General features: G+C 39.1%; 1 protein-coding gene across 1 annotated transcript; it reads left to right on the top strand.

Moving 5' to 3' along the window:
- Nucleotides 1–326: 326 nt before the first annotated feature.
- Nucleotides 327–25,165, top strand: APPBP2 (amyloid beta precursor protein binding protein 2). Its single transcript, XM_068656343.1, has 13 exons — nucleotides 327–647; nucleotides 10,188–10,276; nucleotides 11,333–11,484; nucleotides 11,751–11,874; nucleotides 14,801–14,969; nucleotides 15,693–15,782; nucleotides 16,264–16,331; nucleotides 16,411–16,516; nucleotides 16,884–17,008; nucleotides 17,199–17,284; nucleotides 17,728–17,918; nucleotides 18,336–18,501; nucleotides 19,311–25,165. Exons 1-13 carry the CDS (start codon nucleotides 507–509, stop codon nucleotides 19,562–19,564), a joined length of 1,761 nt encoding a protein of 586 aa, XP_068512444.1. The 5' UTR covers nucleotides 327–506; the 3' UTR covers nucleotides 19,565–25,165.
- Nucleotides 25,166–26,742: the final 1,577 nt, after the last annotated feature.

Here is a 26,742-nt window from a genome sequence, read left to right as displayed (position 1 = left end):
GCCCCTACACCAATAACGCTTCCAGACCCCGAGCTCAGGGACCCCGAGCACCCCCCGGCAGCCGGGCCGCGGGTCACGGCGCTGCCCGCTCACCTCACGCTCCCCCCAGCGCCTCCCCCCCTGCATTTCCCCTCACCCCCACCGCAAATCCCGTAACCCCTCAGCCCTTGACTTCCCCTTGGCTTTTCCTTCTTCTTCTTTTTCTTCATTATTATTATTTTTTTTAAATCCTCCTCCACTCTCCGCCCCACATTCGTTCCCTCGCGCCTCCCCAGCGCAGGCGGCTCAACCCCTCACCCCCCCCACACCCCCCCTTTCCCCTCTACCCCCCTCTCCGCCATCCTCCCTTCGCACCCCAGCAGCGCCTCCGTCCTCCCCTTCCCTCCCTCTTCCCTTCCTTCCCTCCCTCCCTCCCTCCGGGGGCCGGGCGACCGCGCAGGGCTGCGGGGCGTGAGGCGGAGCGGGGCCGGGCTGGGGCTGGGGGAAGGCGGCTCCGCACACGCAAGATGGCGGCGGTGGAGCTGGAGTGGGTGCCCGAGACGCTGTACAACACGGCCATCTCGGCTGTGGTGGACAGCTACGGGCGGGCCCGGCGCCGGGACATCCGCTCGCTGCCCGAGAATATCCAGTTCGACGTTTACTACAAGGTGCGGGGGGAGTGAGGGGTGTGTAGGGAGAGGTCTGGGCCTGGCTGGGCCTTAAGGGAGGGGGGGGGGGGGGGGGGTGGAAGGAGAAGCGGCCACGGGGAGGGAGGAGGAGGAAGGGGAAGGGGAAGGGGAAGGGGAAGGGGAAGGGGGGGCCGCAGCCGGGCCTGCCCCACGCAGGGGGGGTCTGAGGGGAAGGGGCGCGGGGTCTCGGTTCCCCCACGGTGCTGCTCGGCCGCAGGGCAGGGCCCGAAGGACGTGGGGGGGGGGGGGGGGGGACACGGAGCTGAGGGCCTGTGAGGGGGGAGGCTCCGGGGGAGGCTCGGGCAGGGCTCGGCCTGTGGAGGTGGCGGGGGGGTCCTGGGGAGGGCTCGGGAAGGGCCTGGCCCTGCCCTGCCCTGAGGGGCAGCGGGGACGTGGGGAAGGGGTAGGGGCAGGTTGGGACCGAGTGGTTTCGGTTTGGGGGGTGTTTTCGGTCCAGTTTCCCCCTCCCCCCCTTTATTTTTTTTCCTTCTACTGGAGAAGGTGATATCTGGTGGAAGGCGCTGAGTTTGCCAGGCTCTCCTACGTTTAAAGATCTGGTGGGAGCCAGATCGGAGACTCTTTAAATGATCGAGCTGGTTAGCTTTAAATCTTTCTTTCACGCAGTGGCTATTTCTCATTCAGCTGCCTCCTCTAAAATATCCCGAGTTAGAGGAAAAGGTGTGCGAGGATGGTCCATTAATTTCTATTGTCCACTAAATAGGTGCTTCATCCATCTACGGGAGCTGCTGGAAAAGAGCATTTGTCAGGAGAGAAACAGTGTGTAAGAGCTATGGAGGCGGATAACCTTTTTTTCCTCGGCCAGTAAATTTCTAAAAACCTAGGATGTGCTAAATGAAGTAGTTTTTCAGATGAGTCCTTATGAACCAGGAGTAGTGGCCCATCCCATACGTATGGAGTAACGGTATTTAGAAGGGTGTCTGATCTTCGATAGACAGAGAAACTGTTTCTGTGGAGTTGAAATACACGTTTTCTGTATATTAGGTACTACTTACCTAATCCAAAAGTGTTAAGAAGCATGGGAAATCTGTATATGAACATGCTCACAGAAAATGATGGGGTTGGATACAGCAAGTACTAGATAAACACTAAAGGTGCGGAAATAATAATGTGGAAAAACATTTTGAGGTTTATTTTTAGCTGTTCACAGGTATGGCCATTGATAAGTAAGCTTCCTTGACCCTGTCTTGACATTCATACAGAAAAAGGGCTGGTTCTCTAGGGCTTTAAAAGCACAGAAAAAGAACTTCAGATGATGGAAGTGTCTAAGTATATGTTCTTCCCAAATTGTTTAAAAACTCCTTCACAGGTGAGCTAAATAGATCAGTGACTTCCTATGCTTTATTAGCACTCTTCAGTGGTTGCATCAATTCATATTAATTTGGAGTTACTTCATCATGAAAAATAAACCAGCACTATATTTGACTTCTAAAGATACTTTAATCTGTTCTGATCATGTACAAGTAGTATGTTGCCTTGTTCAGGAGATGGTAACAAGCATGCTAAAGGCCTGTCCTCAAAAATACTGGTTCTGTTGTACTAACCGCTAGCCAGTATAATTTTTGTTAATGGTGATAATTTGTTTTTGTTTTTGTTTTTTTTTCCCTTTTATTTATAAGTTTTACAACAGGATGATCTTTGATCTGAAAAGTATAAGGTGCACCTCTATTTCTCATACAAATATATACCTATGAGATGTCCAAATACAGAGTAACTGAAAGCAGGTTACGCAGTGTAGTGAGTGTCTTGCCAGTGCTGCCAATAGCAAGATGGTCTTCCATGCCTTCACTCTATTTTCACACTATTTTGTACCTTTTCTATGTAGGAGAATCTGTCCTCTTTAATAGTTGCATTTAAATTAGCTTATGCATAAATGTGACTAAATCTTGGCTGGGATGCTGAAAGCAAGTCTGCAGCCCTGACTAAACGGTGCTCCATATGCAGAGATGTCTGCCTTCAGTGAGCATCTCAAAGCATAGCCCAGATAAATCTTTTGGAACAGTGCTTGCGTTTTTCTATGCACCTATACAACACCGAGCATGGTTCTTGATGGCTGCAGCAATACAAAGGACATCAGTGAACCAGGTTAGAACGAAAACTCCCGTACCACCTTTGAACAATCCCCTTCCCTGTTTCATATGGTGCGAAACCCTGTTTTGTATAGTGCAAAAAAGCAAAACAATTTGCTTTCTTTGTTTCAGAGCACAGGTACCAGGCTTTCCAAAATGATACTGATAATAATTACCATTATAGGTTGGGGAGGTATACTCAGTGCATCCTGACAATGAGTTCTTTAAAGCAGAATTTCCAAAATCACTAATAGTCTTTAAAAGAAGACAAACTAGAAGCCTTCTCAATCTTTGTTCTGATTATGTGTTGATGGCTGCTCTGTTGAAAGGGCATCAATTTGTTGTTAGTATTGTATAGAATTGACTTATTTTTTAAATACGGCTGAGGAAAATTGGTGGGTAATGTAGAACTTGTGAAAATAGCTGCATTTAGACCTTGAAAAAGAGGGAGAATCTTTCTGTGATTATTGATAGGAGGTATTTTTTCAGTCTCACATCTAACTTGCAAAAAAATGCTGTTATCTAGGTGTTATTTGCAACTTGTGGTATCAGAGAAACAGCCACCCGCTTTGTAAAGCTAAAAGGTAGCAGCACCAGTCAGACTTTATTTTGATACGCACTGTGGATGTTAATTGGCTGTGGCCATATAGAACTATTTTTAACACGTTCATCAGTATGAACACTTGAAATTAGCATTTGCCAGTCTTGATTGCACAGTTTGCTAGCTTGGTTACATTGGTTACAGGATATCCTGGAGATTTTCAAGTCTGCGTTTGTGCTAAGAAAAATATAAATGTCTTATCACATCTGTATTTTGAAGAGTTTAATAACTGGTATTGTCGCAAGTAACACCTGCATTTGGAAAAAATGTGCAAACACAGTGTATTTTGTTTCCTTAGGATCTTTGCCAGGCTTATGTATATCCTGGTGGTGTTGTTTCCTAGTAAAAGTAGTTCGTTTTTTTTTTTTTGTTTTTAAACTGGAGGTGAGGTCCAACTTTCAGAAACCAAAGAAAGAAATATGCTGGATCAAAGTTAAAATGTGAGAGTCGTGCCTGGCAGCTGGGCAATATTTGCAAATGCCAAACTTTTTTTATTAAAAAGTGACAACTGGAATAAACGGAAAATCTTCAAAAAAATTTTTCTTTTGTGGCTTGTCAGGGAAAGGATGGTCTATTGAGGGAGGGAGTTCTTCCAAATAACTGAGCTTTTGACAGAAATAAGACATTGAACTATGGAGTCCAGAGGCAGTTTACTTAATGCTGTATACAGAAGTTAGTTGTTTTCCCCTGTGCCTCAGCTTAATATTCTGTTATGTGTTAATTATCTTTTTTGTTGTTGTTGATTCTCCTGGATATTTGAAGTCATACTGCCTCACTAGTCTTAGTGTTCTCTTTTGTAGGTACTTGTTGCAGTTACATGCTAGCAAGCTAATCTTGGATATACATAGGATAACAAGGAGTTTCGTCTAGTGTCTAATTTCTTTTTGAAATGTCTATTCTGGATTGTGCTGTTATTTTTTTTTTCCACATTGATCTTTCTTGAAAATCATTTGGGTCCAATGTTCTTTGAATGTTTTCTGATGATATCATTAACCACAGGAACAATTGGAGATGACAAATTGTCTCAGTCAGTGCGGACCCGTAACCTTTAGAAATTGCACTATGCTAACTTGTTTTGTATTAACATTTTCAGGCAAAATCCAGAAGGCTATAATCATGCTTTTTCTGTATTTTAAGTGGTCAATAAAACTTCCAGAGTGGTCCCGCCTTGCTGTGGGTCAAAATACAGGTTTTTAATTTACATCTTGATAGCTCCAACTTCTGGACAATGTGTAGCCAGAGCATTGTCTCTTCCCTGTATTCTGGTAATCCAAACAAGAGCAAGTATGGCTAATAAAAGCTCTTGTATCGCATCTAGTTATTCTTTGAATGAAACAAAATGAATAAACAGGAATTTGCTGACACTTTGCAACACACAATAGAGCGTCCGTTCTCTGCATTGCAGTAGAGACTGCTTTTACTGATGAAGAATGATTATAAGCATCTTTTCCATAAGGTCAGAGTAAATCTGGTTCATCCCTCATATTCCTGGGTATGTGGTGAAGGAGGAAAAGGTAAGCTACCTATGAATTGAAGTATAGCTGTACATCTTTAGTTTGAATATCTTTGTGACCAGAGGAATACAAACAAGGTCATAAGCAAGCAATGTATCTTAGGAGGCAGGTCAGAAATCCAGAACAAGTGGGTCATATTTTGTAGGGCTTCTGGCTGTGACTGACCAGCGTGACTTCACCAGGCTTAATTAAATTAATGCTGCTGTCCTTCTAGGGGTCAGAAATACGTATGTGGGAACCAAACGTGGTTTACATATGTGTGCATGCATACAGGCATTCTCATCACCTGGTTAGACTTCCAGGCTGGCACATGCAGGAGGACTTCCCTAAACACTTTGGATTAAATCATATCCATCTAGCACCCCCTCTTTAAATTAAGACCTCCCACTGAAGGCGAAGCACCATGTCATGAGCTTTTTTAGCAATGTTTATTGCTCTTTATTTTAATATGTCTCTTATCTGTAGTCTAAATTTGACTGGAACTGAACCATCCTACCTTATGTTGTTGGCTTGAAACTCCTTGCCTTTGCTTACCGTTTTCCTAATTCTTATTATTTACTTCGCTCTTTATTTTATTTATTTATTTTTCTTTTTGAACCTCTGTGTGGCATGTTTTCTGATCCTAATATGTATTCTGGCTTCCCTGTTTTTTTCAGTATCCTTGTTAAATCTTATACACTGGAACTCAGCATAATTCTGGTAATGAGGTCACATGAACAAAGGTGTTCAGCTGCCGCTGAAGCAGTAATTGCTGTTTCTACTTCATTTCATTCGTACTGATTTAACTTGAAATCAAAGCAAACTGGATAGAAAAAATAGGGATTCCCTGCTGTGGAGAGTCACATGAATGTGTGACTCTAAGGTTTGTACTTCACACAAAGTGTACGAGTTCTGTGTAGATGTGAAATAAAACAAAAAATGCTGATGTGATACAGGAAGAAGAGCGAGTTGGAAGAAGTGTGCTCTGTATGTAAGACTATAAGCTCAAAAGTTATCTGTTAAATTAGGCTTATTCAGTGAGGGGTTTTTGTTAGTTGTTTATTTTGCTTGAGGTTCATAAAGATCAGATTCTAATTAGAAGTATGTTTTCAAATACATAAAAGTTTGCCTTTTTATGCCCAGTATCACATTGAACTAGCCTTGTCCAGATGCTTTGAAGATGGATTTGAAATTGATTTAAGAGTTCATGTACCTACATTTCTAACTGATTATTTTCTAAGCCTGTCTGCCACCTGTCCCCTTGGCCTTTAATGAGTCATTTGTCAACAGATTGATTCGGTGCCCTAATGATTCCTAAAAATCTTTCTTCCTTCTGTGTTAAGTAGGGGAGAAAGACAGGGGGTTGCAGCCAAACTTGTTTCCTAAATACTGATTTTGGTGTTTAGGTATACAATCCTTCCTACATTTAGCATGGCATTCTACAGTATGTTATTGAACATCACTAAACTTGCTGGGTAGCTCCATGCAATTCTTTGCATCTTTAATTCTTACCAAAATATCCATATTTATTTTTCAGACCTCTTCCAAACTGGAGCAATAAGAGCATATTTTTCAAATTGCATGTGCTACAGTTCTTCTGGAGGGTCCTCTTACAACTGGTTAGAATTAATCTCCATCTGCTTTTAAAATGTGATTAATTTTAAAAAGCTAAATGTATTTTTAGGTTTCTCTTGTACCCAGTGAAACAGCCAAGAATGCCAGTGATACTAATACTGTATCACTTTCTCTGTGATGTTATGGCTTTGCTTTTACTGGTAGTTTAACATCTTTGTCTTTATTTCTAGGGGTTTGCTAGGAAGCAGTTAGAGCTCAGCTTAATCTATTGAGAGAGAACTCTGACAAGAACTTTAACAGAATTATATGGGCGCGATGGTATGATAACAGATAAGTTAAAAGTTAATGTTATCAATATGTTTGACTGGGAACACCGCTGTATGCAGCTTTTGAATGCTTTGGACAATGTGCTGTGGGTTAAATGTAAGCCTTAGTTCCTGAAGGAAGATCACGGTGGTTTTCTCATAGCTGTGCAGAACAGTTTGACTCTGCACATATGTAAATAACAAGGCAACGCATTAAACTTATACCTTGGTTCGTGTCTTCAGTGCCAGAATCGATGTGTCAGTTTGAGCTGTTCAAGTTGGAAGTCATACTGTAGGCTCTTACTCAATTTTCTGTGGGTTTTAAAAAAAGAAATCTCTGTTAAGCTCCAAATACGTTTTTTTAGACAAAAACTTAACCTCTTCCTTCTTAAGAAATTAATAGTTTTCCAGAAGTCCAGACCTCTGCCATTCTTGTCAGGGCATGTTTTTCTTGAATCACTGTTTTGTTTTTTATGTTATGTAGCAAGGCTTGTGGTCAGGAATTCTGTCTCTCTGGAACTTTAACAAGAGAATCATTTCTTCAGTACTTGCAACTGCTTCTCAATGAGCAAATGAGTGTTACTGAGTCTACTGGAATTGCTTCACTGTTTGCTGTATACTCACTATTTCCATGTCAAATTTTGTTTGAAAATATTGCTTTAACAGCTCTAACAGTTTAAAGAGACTTCAAGCTGAGTTGGTTCCTCAAATGTTTGCCAGCGTGTCGAGGCAAGGGGTGAATAGTGTGGTAAATATTCCAAGGATACTGTATTTCTGGTTATACCAGGAAAAAACGGTTGTTTTTCAGATCCAAGAACGGTGCCTTGAGCACTGAGTGCTCATCTCAGCGTTGGGAATAGCAATGTGCACATGGCAAGCTTGGACCTTTGGGCCTGAAATAATAAATGTACCAAAAATGAGGATGTGGTTCGGGGCTCCCCTCCACAACCAGGGCATTTTTTCATTGGGAATTTAAGAATCCCATGTAACAGTGGGCACGTTACGACAAATGTTTATGGAACTTCATAAATATATTAATTTTAAAAGGTCATATTAGAGTTAACATTTGGCAAAGCAGTGTTAGAGTAACCACTGGGATTTTTAGGTAGCACAGCAAAGTGATGAGGGGAAATTATGATGTACTTGGTTGAAAACCGAGATATTGAACATATGCTAGTCCTTCTGACCAAGTCTTGGTAAAATAACTTGGTGTTAAGTCTTAGTTTCTTCCAGAAATGATCTCATTAATTGCTGATAAGATGTCTGCCTTCAGTACTGGAATAGTACACATTACAAGGTGTAATCTGTTTCAATTGTGAAAAATATGTTTTAGGTTTTATATATGATAGTTACCTTTACAGAGTTGTGTGGAGAAAATGAGACTGCTTACCATAGCAGTAGTTTTCTAATACACCAGGCTGCATGGTCTTTCTCTACCAGAGAGAAAATAGCTTCAGAAGAAACTGATTTCTTTGAAGTACAGGGACATGGCACTGTTTTATCTGAGGAGTAACTTTGCACGCAGACTTGTTCTGTTTTTTTAAGGGACTTCCTTTTTTTCCAGTGAAATGGATGACTAAAAGGAAAACATTCATTTCTGGCAATTGACATTATTAGGTCAAAGTATTTTTGAAGGTTTTTTTGTAGGTTCTGTTGTTAAAATAACAAACTTACTGTGCTGTAAAATCAGTGTCATGTGCTTTTATAAGGAGAGTTAACTAAAACTAAGTTTCTGGCTGGGGGAGATGTTCTCACATGCTTTGTTTGAACACGAATTCGTCTGCTTCCTGTCTTTGTGGTTAAAAAGGCAAACAGATAGAAGATGCTTATTAAGGTTTTTTAAGAAATTATGAGAACTCAGAGGGGAATGTTAAAGTTCTCATTAAATTTGTGCTTCTGCTTGAACACCTCTAGCATGTTCTATCAGCCTTTGCTTACAGAGTGAGGGTGCTGCTCGCTCACAGCACAGAGTCTTGCTGCCAACACATGCCAGCCTTGGGCAGTGTGTGTTTGAATACCTTAGCATGTAGATTGAAAAGTGGGGTTTGCTGAATAACTGTTAAGAGTGCAACGTAGTAGTGCTTTACCTGCATGCTCCTGATGGTGTGAAACGTTACTGCATAATCTGTTTGGTGTCAGATCATAAACTGTTGTGTCCTGGTCCTGCCTCACGTAGTGCACACATGAAACGGGAGAGAAATGGACCTCAAATGGCCTTTGTTGAAAGATGCAGCATCTAGAGATGAGTCCTTTTCCCCATGGAGCCACTGCCTTGCAAAAAAAAAAAAAAAAAAAAAAAAAAATATATATATATATATATATATATATATATATAAAGGACTGGGGGGTGTCCTAGAACACCTAAAACAAAATAAATGGTTGTACTGGAGCAGCCCTGTGTAATCCAGTGCTGTGCTTCTGACAGGAGCTGGGGATGGATATATGAGTATGGCAAGTATATAGTGGTGCTTCTTTGATTACATACCCAGCTTTCAGTCATTTGTGGTTCAGGGACTTCGATATCAGGATTTAATAGCCCGCGATGGATTTTTCTGCTGTATATTTGTACAGACATTTTCATACCTATGTAAATTCTTAGTATTTATAGCATGATGTGGCAGAAAGTTCTGCAGCTTAACTATGCGTTGCATAAAGAACTATCTCCATGGTTTGTGTTTTTGTGAGCAAGCCAACTGATATATTTGCTTATCTGCAGGTAAAAATTAGTTTGGACATAAAATTAGACATTGCTTTTAATAAATTCATGAACAGATTCACATGAATATTCCCATTTACTCAAACAGGAATTACTTGTGTGAGCTCAGGTATTAATGGGGTCAGGGCTCATGCCTGTGTTTAGCTCTGGGTATCAGTGAGTCATTCATTACAGAACTTGTGTTTTTTGTTTGTATATATAATTTTATTGTTGCATCCTTTGTTCTAGGGGCCTGCTCAAGTTTTCTAGGATCACAATATATTATTTTATTATATCCTTTATGCTTTGGCTTTGGATTTCCACTTACAAATATTCTAAAATAATGCTGGTTGCTAGATTCTGTGTAATTTTAAAAATGTTTTCAAAGCATCTGGTATCAAAGAAGCTATTCATTATAATTCTTGATAGCTTGGGGAGTTTTTTGGCTTTGTTTTTTAGCTGAGGTGTCGTGTTGTTTTGATGATGCAGGTGAATATAGTGGACGTTTGGAGAAAGAAAGAAAAAAGCGGACAAAAACAACTTGAAACCACATACAGAGCTCTCATAGCTTGTGTTTGTTCAGCTTTTAACACTAAAGTTGTGCTCCTGCGTGGAGATTGTGGAACTGTTACTTTTTAATATTTACTCCGGCTCTATTTCAATACTTTGAAGTCTGGGTTTCTTCATAAGTCATCCTTGTGTTAAATTTCCCAGGAGAGTGCAAAGTCTTAAATTTTTAAATATATTTGTGTCTTCCTTTCAGCTTTACCAACAGGGCCGATTATGCCAGCTGGGTAGTGAATTTTGTGAACTAGAAGTTTTTGCGAAGGTGCTACGAGCTTTAGATAAAAGGTAAATATCTTAATATTTTGTTAGTTCTCATTTCAGCTCTTAGCCCTTGATCTGGGCTTTGAATCTGGAAAAGGTCTCTACTTTTCTTGGGTTTAATAGCCTATGTGATAACCATAGGAATTACCTCTTCAGATTTGCAGAAGGGCTTTTAAGGTACAGTGTCTCTTTCTCTGTCATAAAATAAATAAAACAGTTGTAACTTCTATGCAAATACACCAAGTCATCTGTGTTACTTGGTACTCAGATTGCTTTCTTTTTCTACTGTGCAGTTTGTGCTAGCCATAAGTCTTGTGATAGGTTTCACTGCTCGCCAATACCATGCCTTAAAAGTTTTTAGACCTGCGGGTGTCCACTTCTGTTATCACATGCAGTGTATGCTATGCCTGGAAATCATACACATGCTTATCTCCATTGTTGTGACTGTTCTGAATCAGATGAGTAAGACGTACAGGCCAGTCAAAGTATGTTTCTTTAGGTTGCAGCTAATTCTAGGGGAAGGGTTATCAAACTGATAGGATCGCCCCAGTTTAAAGAGTTTTCCTGTCTTTAAATATTACCACTCTGTATTGTTACAATCAGAACGTGACTTTTTTAGATCAGATTGTTTGTAACCAAAATAAGTTTTGTGTCTTCCGACATATCTCCCTTGTTGCGTGTGTGATGTTAATGGGTTCATCACTGCTCATTTATCTGCAACTTCAGTGGGAGTTGTGGGGCAAGGGTGGACTTTGAGGCTTCCCCCCCTCTGAGATTTAGCTAAAAATGTTTTCCAGTTCTAACAATGTGTGGGTAGTTTGTATATCGCTTACACTGGAGGGTGTCCTTGTAAAGAACTTTGTGTACACTCGTTCTATTTGTTGGCTAATCCAACAACTGTAACCCATTAGCCTTGAGATTGACAATTACTCTGTATTCATATGGTTTTGGTTTGAGAGAAGGTCGGAGTTACTTCTTTGAATCACTACTCATTTGAATTCATGGCACTCAAGCCAACTGACTGCAGTGTTTTAAAAACTTTAAGTATAACTAAATTCTGTTTTTTTTTTTTTGTTTCAGACATCTGCTTCATCACTGTTTTCAGGCTTTGATGGACCATGGAGTAAAAGTTGCTTCTGTACTGGCCTATTCTTTCAGTAGACGGTGCTCCTACATAGCAGAATCAGATTCTGCTGTAAAAGAAAAAGCAATTCAGATTGGTTTTGTTTTAGGTAACTGATGATAAGCTATAAAATATATTCTTTTCATTCAAGCTTCAGTTAAGCTAATGCTATTTTTTTCTTTTTAATATCTGTAACTTCTTTTAAATAATGTATATACGTTTGGAATATAAGTTTTAGAAAGCTACTTGGTGTCTTATGTATATTGGATTTAAATGTCTGAGAATTTCAGGCTGCTCTCTGCTCTTTGAATGTTTGGGATTTAAAATTTGCAGGCATGATGCTTAATATTTTTTTCTTTTTTTTTTTTTCTCCAGGGGGATTCCTATCAGATGCTGGCTGGTATAGTGATGCTGAGAAGGTATTTCTTTCCTGCCTTCAGCTGTGCACCCTTCATGATGAAATACTTCATTGGTTTCGTGCAGTAGAATGCTGTGTAAGGTGAGCTCACCTTTTTTGCATGAGTTTTGCATTGGTGTTTTCTGAAATTACACTTAGTGTACAAGAAGAATTCACCAAATATGAATGCTAAAAATACAGTTGAGCAGAAATAAAAAGAAAACATACTTTTCCTGATAATAGATCCAATATGTTCTTGAGCTATTTAATTATGTAGTTAGGTAAATTCAGGTGTCTAGTTCTTGTTAGATGCCTTCAGCCACAACTTAAGCATTTGGAAAAGAATTTGTTTTTAGGAGGCATTTAGTTTTTGCATCTGGCTGGTTTCACAAGACCTGTAGTGGGGTCCATTCAGGTAAGTTCCCCTGCTCTTACATTCATGTACCTAGATGTGTGATGCTGATACAATAAGTGGCAAGTAGCCAGGTTGTTTTCATTGGCAATTGTGTGACTGACCTCTTCTGTGTGTTGCAGCTATGGGCTTGAATACCTATGTACTAGTAAGCATAGTTAAATTTGAGATATATATTTTTTTAGCTGCTGTAATGAACAACAAGGTATCCTGTTTATCTGAATATAGACAAAAATATTGTTTTGGAAAACTGCTCCAAAACAAAACTGCACCTTGTTTGTAGTTGGGTAAATGAGAAGTAAATGGGTTTGCTAGTAGCTATTTATTTTACGTATTTTTTCAGTGTTGGAGAGTGATATACAGCCCACACAGTTGTGGATAAAATATTGTCATATTGTGCTAGAAAAAACATCCATCATTAGAATGATTTCTTCTGAACTGGAGCTGCTAATTCTGTTTGGGCAGAGACAGCCATTGTTCTTGTAATGGAAGCTGATGGCCTGCATATAACATTAAGTCGCTCTGGGCAGCAGTGTGAATGGAGAGATATGCATTGGCATCTCCCAAACAATTAAATAACAGCACAGTTTAGTTGGAAATATATCAAATAAAAAGAATCCTGAAACGATTTCAGAAGTGCAAAGTATGTAAATTCTAAAAACCCTTTTGTGGGAGAGAGCAGTAATTGTACTCAGCTTCAAAGTCACGAGGTAGTAAGATAAACTTTTTGTTGTTACCATCTAATCCCCAGTGTAGAACAACTTGTTTGAACCACTTGAATAACTTGTTTAAGTCCAGCACTTGAAAATACAATTCTCTAAGAAGTGGCTCTTCCTATTCTAAAACCTAGGAAGTCCAGTCTCCAGGGGTTTAATTAATGCACTGTATTATTAATAGAATGCAATTTAAAAATGTAAACCTTTATTATCTAGACATGATTTGGTGTTTCTTCATTGTACTAGCACTAGTAAACTATATGAGAAAACTCAATAATGTGATTTGGGATCTCTTATACAAACTTTTATACTACTTTATTGCAGGTGTAGTGCTCCTATTGGCTTGATTTCTTTAATTTTTCTATCTTACACAATAAGGCACAAATATGTAATACAAATACATGGTTCTCCCATGTCATTGTTTCACATTTTGCTAATTCTTTTTTGGTGTTTTTAGCCTTACCAACATGTTGTGTAACCCTGTGGTTGCTGTTTGTTATGCTATTAGAGAATGATTTTACTCTAAAGGGGAGCATTACAGACATTAAAGAAGATTTGAAGTTATTAGCGTAAAGGTTATAAAGTGTTTATTCTATGTCTTTCTCTTCTAAAATTCCTTTGGATTAATAATGGAGTTTTTGTTACTCAAAACTAGATCACATTTAAAAAAAAAAAAAAGCAAAAACCGGCACAACCCTTTCAGTTTATTATCTAAAGGATTGGATTAGGTTTAGCTTGATTTCTGGTTGGTTGTTTTTAGATACTGCTGATGACGCACCAAGGTACTGGATATTGTCTTTCCCATGTGCATATGTAAACTGCAGTATTATCCCCACTCACATACGTCATTATGTGGGATGTGGGCTTTGTGTATTTGATGATGGATGGCAGCTCCTCAGCATCTCACTAGTTGGAATAGTTTCCTCTCTGAAAACTACAATTGCTTTGTTTTTCTCTCCAGTTTCTTTAAAATTCCTGCCTTTATTGCATCTAGATAGTTTTCTGCTGCCTGTGACCAAGAACGCAATGCATTTCTGCATCATGTTTAGTTCTCAGAATTTATTTAAGGAAAAATAGTTGTCATTTTTATTTTTTTCCCTCTGGGTCTTTGTCACAGTGTTTCTTCTTGGAAAGCTGGTGTTTGTTTACTTAGCATGTTTCAGGGGGTTTTTGAAGGTCTTCTCTTTTGATTATCTCTCTGCATGGCTTTCTCTCTGCTCTGTGCTTGCCTGCCAGTCCCTGCTTGTGAAAATGTCAGCTTTATTTCCTTTCTTGTTAATGTTTGATTTCATGATACATTTCAATCAGAAAGTATAGGAAGAGTATTATGGGTAGGCTGAATTTATAGGGCAAATTTGAATGTATTACCTTGCTGTTGCAGGAGGCATAGCTACAGTAACTTAGAAATCTCAGAGTAAATGCTTACAGGAAACAAGTTTAAAGAAGAGAAACATTTGGTCTAAAACATAATTGATCTTGCCTTCCTCTGTAACAGTTTATTGGAAGATCTAGTGTAATGTGTCATAAAAGGTATAAAATATTGCACTATACGTTAGCTCATGTTTCCTGAATTTAGCCCCTCTTTGCAGTACGGAATGGACTTTATGAAAAAATAAAATATAAAGCCACAGCAGAGTGGTTTGAGCACTGGATATACAATGATTCATCAACATGGAAAAAATCATTTGATGTTTCCAATGGTAAAAATTCTTGCTGTGCAAGTATTTTAAATAGTATTCTGTAAACAGTTCTTTTGTATTACTGAATTCAGACAGTGCAATTTTGCTGGATGATAGCCCAGTTCTATTGTAAGTATAATGCCAAATAATAGATCAGTGATACTACTGTATAATGAAATGGTTTATTCAGTGTTTAGAGGATCTCTTTACGTCTTCCTAAGGTTGCTGCATGTTCGAAATGGTAACTGTAAATATCACTTGGGAGAAGAAACGTTCAAACTAGCTCAGTCTTACATGGACAAGCTTGCAAAACATGGTCAGCAAGCAAACAAAGCAGCACTCTATGGGGAGTTGTGTGCACTGCTTTTTGCCAAGAGCCACTATGATGAGGTGAGTGGGATTAGTTTGTTTTTGTTTTACTTCAGGAAACTGGTTATGAAATCTGCTAGGACTTTTCATGACTGGCTTGCTATTCATATTGTATTTCTCGCTTAAGTTCCTGATTGGTTTTGGTTCTTGTGTGGTAGTGCCAGAGGAATACTTGATTTACCAACTGATTTCTGTGTGTTCTTAGTCTACAAGCTCTTAATGGTACTTAATCCATCATTAATAATCTTATCACATATAATTTCTGAGTATATTTTGGTTATCAGGAAATGACACATTACAAAAAGCTTATTTTAATAGGTAAAAATGAATCGGAAAGCACAGATTGCACTTTGCAGCTAGTTTAGAAAAACTGCAACTTCAGTGTAACTGCTGCATAAACTGCAATTTTCTTTTAGCTTCTAAGTACACTGACTAGCAAGCTGTTGTTTATGATAAGAATTGTAAGGATTACTTAAAGACTATTGAATACATTTTTGTCTCTAGAATATATTACATTCATTGTAATTATACAGAACTTAGACCAGTGTAAAATACTTCCAAGTTCAGTTATTAAGCTTAAGAGGAATCTTTAAGTTGGCCTTCTCAGATTTAGCTGAAAAAGCTTTATCAAACATAAGCAACTAAATAACTTTTTTTTAATTTTGTAATGTATATGATCAGTGTATTTTTCAGAGCCTAGTTATGAAATTCCAGACTAAATATGTTGCTGACTTTGTTCAATAGGCTTACAAATGGTGTATAGAAGCTATGAAGGAGATCACAGTTGGCCTGCCTGTAAAAGTAGTAGTGGATGTTTTGCGACAAGCTTCAAAGGTGAATTTAAAATCTTCCACATTCCTTTTGTAAGTGAGTTACTACTGAGAATTGGTGAGGATGGGTAGTACCTCCAGAATACTCAGGAAACCTGGTCTGTATTGTAAGCATTATGGTTTGTTTTTTGTCTAATTGGTCTATCTCAGCTGTGTGGATTTTTTTTCCTTTTCCCTGACACTGACTTACAGCTGTTCAAAGGAACTTCATGACAGAGTTAACCTGAGAGCATTCCATGAACAGGTGGTCTGTTTCCATCTTTGTAGACTAGGTGCAATACTAGCACTCTGTTTAGTCATTTATGTCAGAATAAAATATGTTTATAAATGTTATCTGTAAATTTTTCTTAAATAAGTTGAAAATTACTTTAGTAACAATGACAATATTTTGAAACTAGAAGTAATAGTGAGCAACTGGGCCAATATCTGGAGGAGATGCATTCTGAGTGTGCACCTCTTCATGTGCTTCATTTCTATATGTTTAGGCTTGTGTTGTAAAACGTGAATTTAAGAAGGCTGAACAGCTGATAAAACATGCAGTATACCTTGCTCGGTAAGTAGCATTCCAAAAAATACATTTTAAAATTTATGCTTAACTTGCCTCAGTTTGTAATATAAGTATGTTCCTACAGGGAGCATTTTGGAGCCAAGCACCCCAAATATTCTGATACGCTACTAGACTATGGATTTTACTTGCTCAACGTAGATAATATATGCCAATCTGTTGCGATCTATCAGGTATGCAGCAAAACTAAATGTCTGTCTTTGGTTTCTATTACTGAAAAGCTCTCAATTTTTTTTAGTGTAATTTGCATGCAGTTAATTCAGGGAAAGAGACAAAAGTTGATTAAGTTACTGGCAAGCTTTTTCAAAAAATAATGAAAACAACCATTAGTTTTTGTTTCCATTTTGCCCTGAATCCTAAATGGATTTTATATATATTTACTGCATCAAGTGTGTATGTATAGGCCTATAGAATTTCAGAACCATCCGACAATTTTTTTTCCTTTTTTACAGTGACAGAAATTCATAAGTTGTTGTTCTTTCTCTCTTTTTTTTCTCCCCTGTATTGACTGATGAAATGGTGTTCTTGTAACTCTTTCAGACAGCTCTCGATATTCGGCAGTCAGTATTTGGAGGTAAAAACATACATGTAGCTACAGCTCATGAAGACTTGGCTTACTCTTCTTATGTTCACCAGTACAGCTCTGGAAAATTTGACAATGCACTGTGAGTACATTGACCTGAGGTAATGGCAATAAATCTAGTACTGTAAATGGGGGAAAAATGTTTTTAAATTATACGGATTTTCTGATCAGAACTTAAATGTATCTGTTCATTTTATTAATGTTTCTAACACTTTACCAGTTAGCTGCTAATTTAAATAAAACTCTGGCTGCATCTATTCAAACTTTTTCAGATTCCATGCTGAACGTGCTATTGGCATTATAACACATATTCTCCCAGAAGACCATCTGCTCTTGGCATCTTCAAAGAGAGTTAAAGGTAGTACACTTAATTGCGTTACTTGGAACAGTTTAATACTGTGTCAGTGGAGATCAGTCATTCAGATATGTTTATCCTGTTCCCCAACAGAGGCATTGTAACTTGAGCTTTTTCCCAAATGGAGGTCACTCTAGAAGACTCTCAGCAGTCCTCGGTGCTCTTTATCAACACACTTGTAAAATGCAAATAACTTCTTTAAAACTTAGTGGAAGACTCATTGAATAAAAATAGTAAAAGTATAGATTATTTTAAAAAACAGGTTGGTAACTCTGGTCATACCATTTGAAAGCAGTTTGTAATAGTCGTAAAGCCTGATTTAGATGTCTCCCGAGGTCTCTTGGGTAGATGACTTTCTGCTACCTACAGTTAGCATATTTGTGTTTAGAACACAGTAATTTTGCTTGTTTTTTTTTTTGTTTTTTTTTCCCCTCTGCTATACTCAGCACTTATCCTGGAGGAGATTGCAATAGACTGTCATAACAAGGAAACTGAGCAGAGGTTACTTCAAGAAGCTCATGACTTACATCTGTCCTCGCTTCAGTTAGCTAAAAAAGCTTTTGGGGAGTTTAATGTACAGACAGCAAAACACTATGGCAACCTTGGAAGACTGTATCAGTCCATGAGAAAGTTTAAGGTAAGATTATGCTAATATAAATGTCCTAAGATCTACAAAACCCCTATAATTCTGTCACTGTAAAAAAATATATATATATTCTATGGCCATAATTCATAACCTCAGTTGATATTTTTATGGCTGAAGAACTTGCACTTTAATGTCTCACTTTGCTTTGTGCAACAATAATTAAGATGCCTTCAGAGACGGCATGATATCAGTTCTGAAGACGGAAGTGATACTATTTGACCATCTAAAACAGTATTTTGGCTTTTATTTTGGTTTACCTATACCTAGTTCTTTTATGCCTTTTATGAAATAGTGCAGTCTATTCAGCCACTAAATAGTTATGTTTCTTTGTCTCCCCTTTTTATTTGTGTTTATTTATTTATTGCAGTATGGTGAGTAGTCTGACCTATATGAATTTGTTCCTCACAGGAAGCAGAGGAAATGCACATCAAGGCAATTCAGATTAAGGAGCAGCTTCTGGGTCAAGAAGATTATGAAGTTGCCCTGTCAGTAGGACATCTAGCTTCTCTCTATAACTATGATATGAATCAATATGAAAATGCTGAAAAGCTTTATTTGAGATCCATAGCAATTGGTAGGTGATTCTTCCAATGTTTTTCTATACAATACTTCTAATACCACAGAAAAGCTTATTACTAAAACCTTTAAAACACTTCTTAAGGAACTTAATTCAATACATGTATTTCTATAGGGTTTCAATGTAAGTCTAATACTTTCTCTTAAATGTTCTGCTTGGAACTGAATTACAGGATTTTATCACTCCCAGGTTTGGATCAGAACTCACTCTTGAAAACATCTAGAAACATGACCGATTAAAAGCTTTGGTGTTAGTCTTCAGACTACATTTTGGAGTTGCAGCTGTAACTTAAACGCAGAATGTGTTTACCTTCTGAAAGAAATGGAAAGCTGTTGTGCCTGTCAGCCTTCCTTGTATATTCATTATTTTTTTCCCGTTATCACTTGCTGTGAACTTACAAATTAAGTCATCTTTGGGCCTTGCTCTGGCTCGATTTTGAAACAGGCATTCTTATTTCATATTGTTAACATGTAGAGTGGGTTACCAAAAAAAAAAAAAAAAGATTTTAAGGTAGAAGATCGAAAAACAATTTTTTAAATTAATTTTGACTGAAACCGTGACACAAAATGATTGCCTTCTGTATGAGGCTGCTGGATTCTATCTACACATGTAAAGCTACTAGAGTCCTTGAGGACAATTTACAGTTCTGTTAAAAGGAAAAGTTTGATATCAATGTCAAGCATTGTCCAGGAAGCTTGCATGTTGTAACAAAAAGGTTCGTGTTGATGATAAAAATGACATGAGAAGTAAGGTACAATGTGTGGGTGGATTACCTTTTAATTTTGTTATCTTCTGGGTTTCTTCAGGAAAGAAGCTTTTTGGTGAAGGATACAGTGGACTTGAATACGATTACAGAGGTCTCATTAAACTGTACAATTCCATTGGCAATTATGAGAAAGTTTTTGAGTACCACAATATTTTGGCCAATTGGAACCGGTTGCGAGATCGGCAGTTCTCTGTTACAGATGCTCTGGAGGACGTAAGCACCAGCCCTCAATCCACTGAAGAAGTGGTCCAGTCTTTTCTGATGTCTCAGAACATTGATGGACAGAGTAGCTAAGAACTTGGTCAATTAACCAGTTAAGGTTTTTTCCCCAGATTACAGGGGAAAAGTCATACTGTGAAATCTAAACCATGTAGTTCTCTGGGGGCTGGAATTTGCATTGAAACACTGGTCCAGTCTACTGAAGAGTGCCCATACGGATGAATGTGTGTTAAATTCTTATCAGCATGTGTATGGCATGTTTAGTTCGGCTCACATTTTTAACTGGGTATTCCAGAAAACCCCTACTTTCTCTCTTCTTTCGAAAGAACCTACTTTACAGAAAGTCTGCAAGAGAACATTAAATAAAACTGTTTGAGTTCAAAAGAGTTGCATTCTTGTTATGAATGGAAGGTTTCATCAAGAGCTTTCTTCTGATATACAGAAAGAATAAATGCTATGCTGTAAGAAATTACACAAGAGAGGTCTTTCTACTGTATGCATTGTAGCAAAGTTAATCACAAATTTTAAGAAAAGGGAGAATGCCTTGGCTGCCACCTTACGAAGAGAAGTGGCAAAGAACCACTTGGGAGAGAGCAACGTACTCTTTGTGAACCACGATAAGTTGATGAGCAAATAACCACCGTATGTTGTTGTTGTTAATATCCTGAACTGGACCAGTGTTCATCTGTAAGCGATAGAAGATCCGGTAGACCAGCAATCTTAGTTTTCTTTGGTACCAACCAAGAGTGCTAACTTTCCTAACAGGACCAGGAAAATCAAAAGTGGACCAGCCTGCTAGAAACAGTTTTTGGACCAGTGGCTTTAATTTAATATTTCTGCCCCTGCATTCACTTTTACGGTAGAATTATTTCATTTAGATGTATGATCAGTGCAAAATTATATTCATGTAATAGATACAAAACTAGGAAGTGAACGTTCTTTAGCAGTTGCGATGGCATGTCTTTACTTAGTAAGCGTATACAGATATTAATGTCAATGCCACACACAAAAACTAGAAATGCTTAACTATTTGCTGCAGCCATTTTTTATTTTTATTTTTGAATGGGCTTACTCTAATAATTGAGGCAGTAACTTGTTTATACCAGTTAATAGTTTTGTATTACAATCCAGTTCAATTTTATGTTTCTGGAGAACACAGCTTATTGTACAGTTTGCAGGGGTCAGTGGAAAATGCCAAAAAGCACAACAGGTCTTTTTTGTGATGCTTCGTTTCTACATTAAATGATAGTACAACCAGAAACTGATTCCTTTACGTTAATTTAAAAAGCAGAAGTCAGCTGTAAAGATCCTTTAATAATGCCTATCTCACTAGCCTGTCTTAATTTTTCTTCTGTTGGGGCATGGGGGCTGCTTTGCTTTTTTTTTTTTTTTTTTTTTGAGTGTGTGGGTTTTGTTTTTGGTTTTGTTTTTTTGTTTTTTTTTTTTTAATTGTTGAGGTAATACTCATTTGAAAGTCTGTGTAACATAGCAAACTAGAAACAACTCACTGCTGTTACCTCAGTTCTTATTATAGTGGCACAAACAGTGCTCCTATAGTTAGGATTCTGTCAGTTTGGGTTCCCTTCCCCCCCTATTTTCAGGGGTTTGTAACTTGGCCATGAAAGTTCAGTCCAAGCTGAGGCTCTGCAAGCAAGGTTCCTGCAGGACTTGGACTGGATGTTTTGTTTGGGGTTTGTTTTTTAATTTGTTTATAAAGCTTGGGACAGGGAAAGCTGCTTGATGGTCTTCAAAAAAGAGTGCAGAGAAGAAACAAATGTCAGACACTACTTTGAGCCTAACAGCTCTTTTAAGAACTGAAATTGTACAGGCCAATAGTTCATATACTGGTGCCTTCGAGTATAATTTTGGGGGAAAGGCTGAATAACACCAACTTGAAAATGCAGTTATATAATTAGTGCAGCTTTAATGATTGCACACTTGGAATACTTTTACTGACATAACAAGTAGTATTTGCATTAAAAAAAAAAAAAGCTGGTATTAAGACTTAGATTGCAGTGTATCCTCAAAGGCTGTTCGAGGAAAAGCCAACTTAAAATTATGCATGGATTTTAAATCTAATTTCTTCATAGTAATTTTTCTTGTTTACGAGTGCTTTAGGTACTACAAGCAAATTTGGCTGTCTACCAGGCAAAATATTTTCATCCCCGAATGTTCATACGTTAGGGCACTGATGAATTAGATATTATGAATTCTCTTCTTTAATCCTGTTAAAACTACTTAAATGAAGCTTGTAATATTAGTATCAGAACTTGGGCAGGGGAGGCGTGCTTAAAATTGTCCTAAACAAGCTGTGTAGCTTCTGTACAGCAGAAACGTTTAACAGCCTCAAACCAGGTACATGGATTTCCACTTAGAGCGCCTGGAGCTGCTTGCCTGGGGTTTGCAGTTAGGTCTCTGCTTCCAGATTTTGACTGACAAAACTCGAAGGTCTCAAGGTTTTTTGTTTGGGGTGGTGAGCTTGACTGGAGGTGAGAAAACAGGAGGGCTCCTGGTGTGGGACAGGTTAGGGAGGCGTTACACTGCTGAGAACCAAATGTTTGTTCAATTCCTTCAATGAGTAGCTTTATTCTGTTTTCTCAGACCTTCTGAGTGGATGTACATTTCTCTTTCCCCAAGCTACTTCACCAGCATGTTGTATACCTCGGTGCATTGGCTTGTCTGGAGGGAATTGACGTCCTATAAATCACCCAGGGTTCTCTTGGACGGTGGACTTTGGCCAAGAAACATGACTTGGAGAAGAGCACTTGCAGTGCTCCTTGTAGGACTACTAGCGTGCTTTTCATGTGATTAAATTAAATCGTGACCCAACTGTTGGGTTGAACTTCTCATTGTAGCACTTCAGTAACTCCAGTCGTGCCAAGGCACGCACATTTTGGAGAAAGGTAGCTGGGGCTGGTTGCTGAAGTTGTCAAAGTGCTGAAGCTTTGCACAACAACTTTGCAGCTACAAAATGCTTTGTCGCCTGCTATGCATGCCGTAGCTCAGAGCCTAATGCTGTCCTTGCTGCAGATGCGCTCTCCATGCTAAAACCAAACTGACCTTTCTAGTTTTGGGTTCTGCCTCTCTGGTGGTGTTCTCAGAAGAACTTAGCTGTCTGTATTGGCATGTGGAGACGATATTTAAAATGTGCTGCTCATTGTCACTCTGTCACTGTCTCTGCTGTTACAGCTTGTTGTTTGATATCCCTGAGAAAACAGGAGTAAAACTGGGTGACTTCAGAGGAAGGTAAATGACTTGTTGTCCCTCTGTAAGGGCAGGAGCAGCTCCAGTGTGATTGGATTGGGTTTCTTTGTATTGTTTCATCATTATGCTATGACTTCTTCTGCACTAGGTAGAGCTAAAGGAGCAGAGCATTATCCACTGTGTTCTCCGTACCGTGCGGCTTGTTAGTACAGAACTTGCCAACACAGACCCTGCACCTCCCTCCCACTAGAGGTAGAAATGAGGAATTCCTGTCCTATGTTTAGCCCTAACACAAGTTTTCAATGCATTCTTTTGTCAATTTGTCAGTACTTTACAATCTGATTGTAAGTATTGGAGAAGGGGGCTACGTCTAACCACTGTGCATGGTGGGAGACCTTGTGTCTGCTGAGATTCAGTTAGCCAGCCATGAAACAATAAAGTTGATTAATCATTGGCATTTTATATGTGTACAATGCACCTACCACTAGCTGAGAGTGTTACCTGGTGCTGGTGCTAAAGGGGAGAACAGGGCTTGCACCTCCAATGAAATGCATCTTCAGAATTATCTTGATGGTAAGTAATTGAATCACTCGAGTAACTGGAAACAAGTGGTGAGGACAGGTGTCACCTTATGGAAAATTAACTATTGTTTAAGCCCTCAATTTATTTTCAGCACGAAGCTTTTTGAATTGGTTATTTGTATGTCTTGTTTGAAGCAAACACTGCAATTTGTAGAAGGAAGAATGAGATATCAGGATTCCCGCACTGGGACTTGGGCTATTCTGGGTGACTTGTCTGTGGAAAGGGAAAAGCTTGCAAAGACTTAACTGACAAAAGGGGAAGGGGAAATTTGCTTCTGCAATGTTCGAAAATAAGCATATCCCTCAGTTACTTGAAGTACAACACCTAGCAACTATTTGGCCCCAAACAGTTGTTTGGTCACTTCTGTAGCACGATGTTAACTCTGACCAGCCAGTGTCTGCCTGTGCATGCTGGTCTTCATGTGCACACTTTACTTGTATACCTGGTGTTTAATTTTTTTTTTCACACGGGGTTTTTGTTAAAGAATTTTGAAGGTCTTTTTGTTGTTGAAATCTAACTTATTAGGACAACAGTGTTCTTTTTTTTTTTTTAATTACCTTTAAAAATGAAGTTTTTCTCTAAATGTGCTGCAGTCTGAAACTTGCTAAAGGTGCCGTTGCGCTGCTTCTCATGGTACAGAAAATGCACATTTAACTTGATTTCCTTTTTAGAATCAGATGTATTGGTAGAATACAAGAAGGAAAATGCATCGTGCCTAAAACATGATTGAAGCTATTGACAAAAACTTTACTTAATTTATATGGATCAGATGCAACTTTGCAGGCTAGCAGCAAGTAGCGTGGGAGAGGTGTTGCTGTTAGCAGTCTCTAAACAAAACTCCTTCCGTCTGCTGCCTGTGCGGAGACTTTATTTTATCCGAAGCTCATTGTATTCCCTTTTTTCCCTTATGGTTTCTATAATAAGAAAATTACTGGCCAAATGTTAATTGCAAATCTGACTGTTGTGGGTGTTTTCATGTTTGACACGTACGGCCTGTTGCACGTTTTGTTTCTTGGCCTTCTGAGGATTTCTGTGAGAAGCAGGGAAGAAATTTCCTTTACCTAGAGATAAACTAAACTGCGTGCAGAAAATTGACAGCACTGGTAATGCTTTTGTCCCTAAATCTCAGGAATGTTTTAGGCAGTGAAACAGGTTTCCCTTTGGTGATATAAAGGTGCGTGCTCTAGGGTCTTGTTTAACAATATTTCATTGCAATCCTAGGTATCTATAGCATGAGTGGCCTTAGTGAGTTTGTTGAAGTGCACATTTTTTTTTTCAAAAGTAAATTTTAAGATGAAAAAGATATATACTATATAAATATATAGAGATATTTAGAAACTTGGTTTGTGGTGCACAAGTTCAGTGTTGGATCACTAAATAATTGTCGCAGGTACCATATGTGTAACTTTTTTCTTTTATGTATATTCCTTTATGGGAAGCAATGTTGCCATGGTAACTAGAACTTTACAATTTCTTTACTACTTAATGATGTGAATGAACTCTACATTTTATTGAATATTACCAGGTTCAGTACTATTTTTATACTTTATTGAACTACAGGGGATTTTAATTTAATAGCATTCTAAAAAAGATGTTGCTTGAACTGTATAACTGTATAAATTGAACTACTTATACAAAAACACCTCTAAACCAGAATCTTTACCTGTAGTGCCACAGTTGTTTATATGAAAATATCTTGAACATTACTAGATTTGGAAGACCACCCTACTTGTGTCAAGACTAACGTTTCGTATCCCACTTCTCACAGACTGCAGTGCCCGACATTATTTGTAACCATCAAACCATACTATGTTTGTAACCAGCATTGTGATATTCTGTAATTGTATTGCTGAAATGAAATATTGACCCAATAAATATAGTGTTCCTGCATTTTGAAGTATCTGAATTGAATTTGGTTCAGACTTTGCTTTTGATAAATACCTGCCCCCTTTCTTTATCATAACCTGTGTAAAATGGGTATTGAGCTGTCGCTGTACCGGCCTTCGAACAAGGGAGTGCAGGGCTAGGAGGTGACTTGGTCTGAGTGCAGCTTGCAGAGGGCTCAGCCAGCAGCGGGTCTGAGCTTTGTTTCCTTTGGACTGTTTTGCCACTGGCACCTTTATTCTGGTGCTTCAGCCCCAGAGTGCATCCAAGCCGGCTGCTTTGGGATGGGAGGAAACCACGGACCTTACTGGGGTCGGGTCCTCTCGTTGTCACCTTGCACCTCTCCTCTCCCTGTTGTGTGCGGGATGCAAGGTGTTTGCAGTCCAGTAACGGCAGGGAGAATGGGTCACTGAGTGGGCAATTCTGTTTTACTCTGTTAGGAAAACAGTGTAAACGTCGCTTGGATAACTTCTGATACCATCACTGCCTTTATTACTGGAAGGTGCCATAGAAGGCTGATTTAATTTGCCTGGAGCAAGATGATAGATGATTGGTATTTTATGGAAAACTTAACTTGGGGTGTTTTCATCATAGCCGGCCCATTTGGTTTTGTGTTTCGATATCCTTTACTGCATGTTCTGTTGTAAGCGTGGTTGCCTTTGCACCCTGGATCTTCAGATACCGTAGCAGTTGTATTAGAAAAGAGAAGCACCGAATGAAGCTATTTATATGGGCTGTAAGTTTTGGTAGCTTTAGCTTTTCTATTGTTTTTTAATGGAAATCTTCAGACAGTACACTCCCGAAATAGATTAAAAAGCTGCATTTATAGTTCAGTAATTCAGACCACGCTGTGTCAGCATGGCGGTATCGGTGTGCGACAGCAGCTTTAGCTCTTGGTAGAAACAAGAGGGAGAAAGCCCTCCCCTTTCCACCAGAGGGGAGGTCGTGCTCAGCTGTGCTGTGAGCCTGCCACCAGCTTTAATCTGAAATGTCTTCAGACACAGGAAAAAGGCCGCCCTGGCTGCTTCCCTGGGCTGTGTTCAGGTGTATGCTCACAATCAAGAGTGTTTGCACACGGGGAGGTGCTGCCGTTCCTTCTGGTTTGTTTTTTTCCCCTCTCGCCTTGTCTCGTTGATAACTCAGTTGACCGTTTATGCACACTTACCTGCAAAATCCCCTAAAAGCTTGTTACTGATGACAAGCTGTGCAACTCCTTACACTCTCCAGCTGTGTAAAGGCTCCTGGACGGTGACTGTGGCCTGGCGAGGCCTCCTGAGGAGGAGCAGGCCTGGCCCTGCTCTGTGCCCGTGTCTCTGGTGCTTGGGAGGGCTGCAGGCCCAGCCTCAGCCCTCGTGCTCTGGGGGCCTGTGCAAGATGTCTGTGATGAGCATTTAGGTGGGGACTTTGTTCCTGCACCTCACAGGGGTCTCCGTGTCCCTGTTTTGCTGGAATGAGGCCCTCTGGGAGCCTTTTCCAGGAGACAGCAAGTGGCACTGCGGAGCTGTTTCTGGTCCTTGTTTGTGCTTTTGGAGGTTTTTACCCTGGATTTACTGCGTGTGCCAGCCACTTCGTGTTCATCTGGC

Source organism: Anas acuta, chromosome 19 (genome assembly GCF_963932015.1).
Source record: "Anas acuta chromosome 19, bAnaAcu1.1, whole genome shotgun sequence".
Taxonomy (NCBI): Eukaryota; Metazoa; Chordata; class Aves; order Anseriformes; family Anatidae; genus Anas; species Anas acuta.
Note: the sequence above shows the minus strand (reverse complement) of the source record. Positions and strands in the feature narration are given on the sequence as shown.

What these genes read in the sequence shown, in the direction of transcription:
- APPBP2 (XM_068656343.1), top strand. Translation starts at nt 507, where the DNA reads ATGGCGGCGGTGGAGCTGGAGTGGGTGCCCGAGACGCTGTACAACACG. An exon ending in TCAGATTGGTTTTGTTTTAG is followed by an intron (nt 11,485 to 11,750) that starts GTAACTGATGAT and finishes TTTTTTCTCCAG; the next exon opens with GGGGATTCCTATCAGATGCT. An exon ending in GGAAAATTTGACAATGCACT is followed by an intron (nt 17,009 to 17,198) that starts GTGAGTACATTG and finishes AAACTTTTTCAG; the next exon opens with ATTCCATGCTGAACGTGCTA.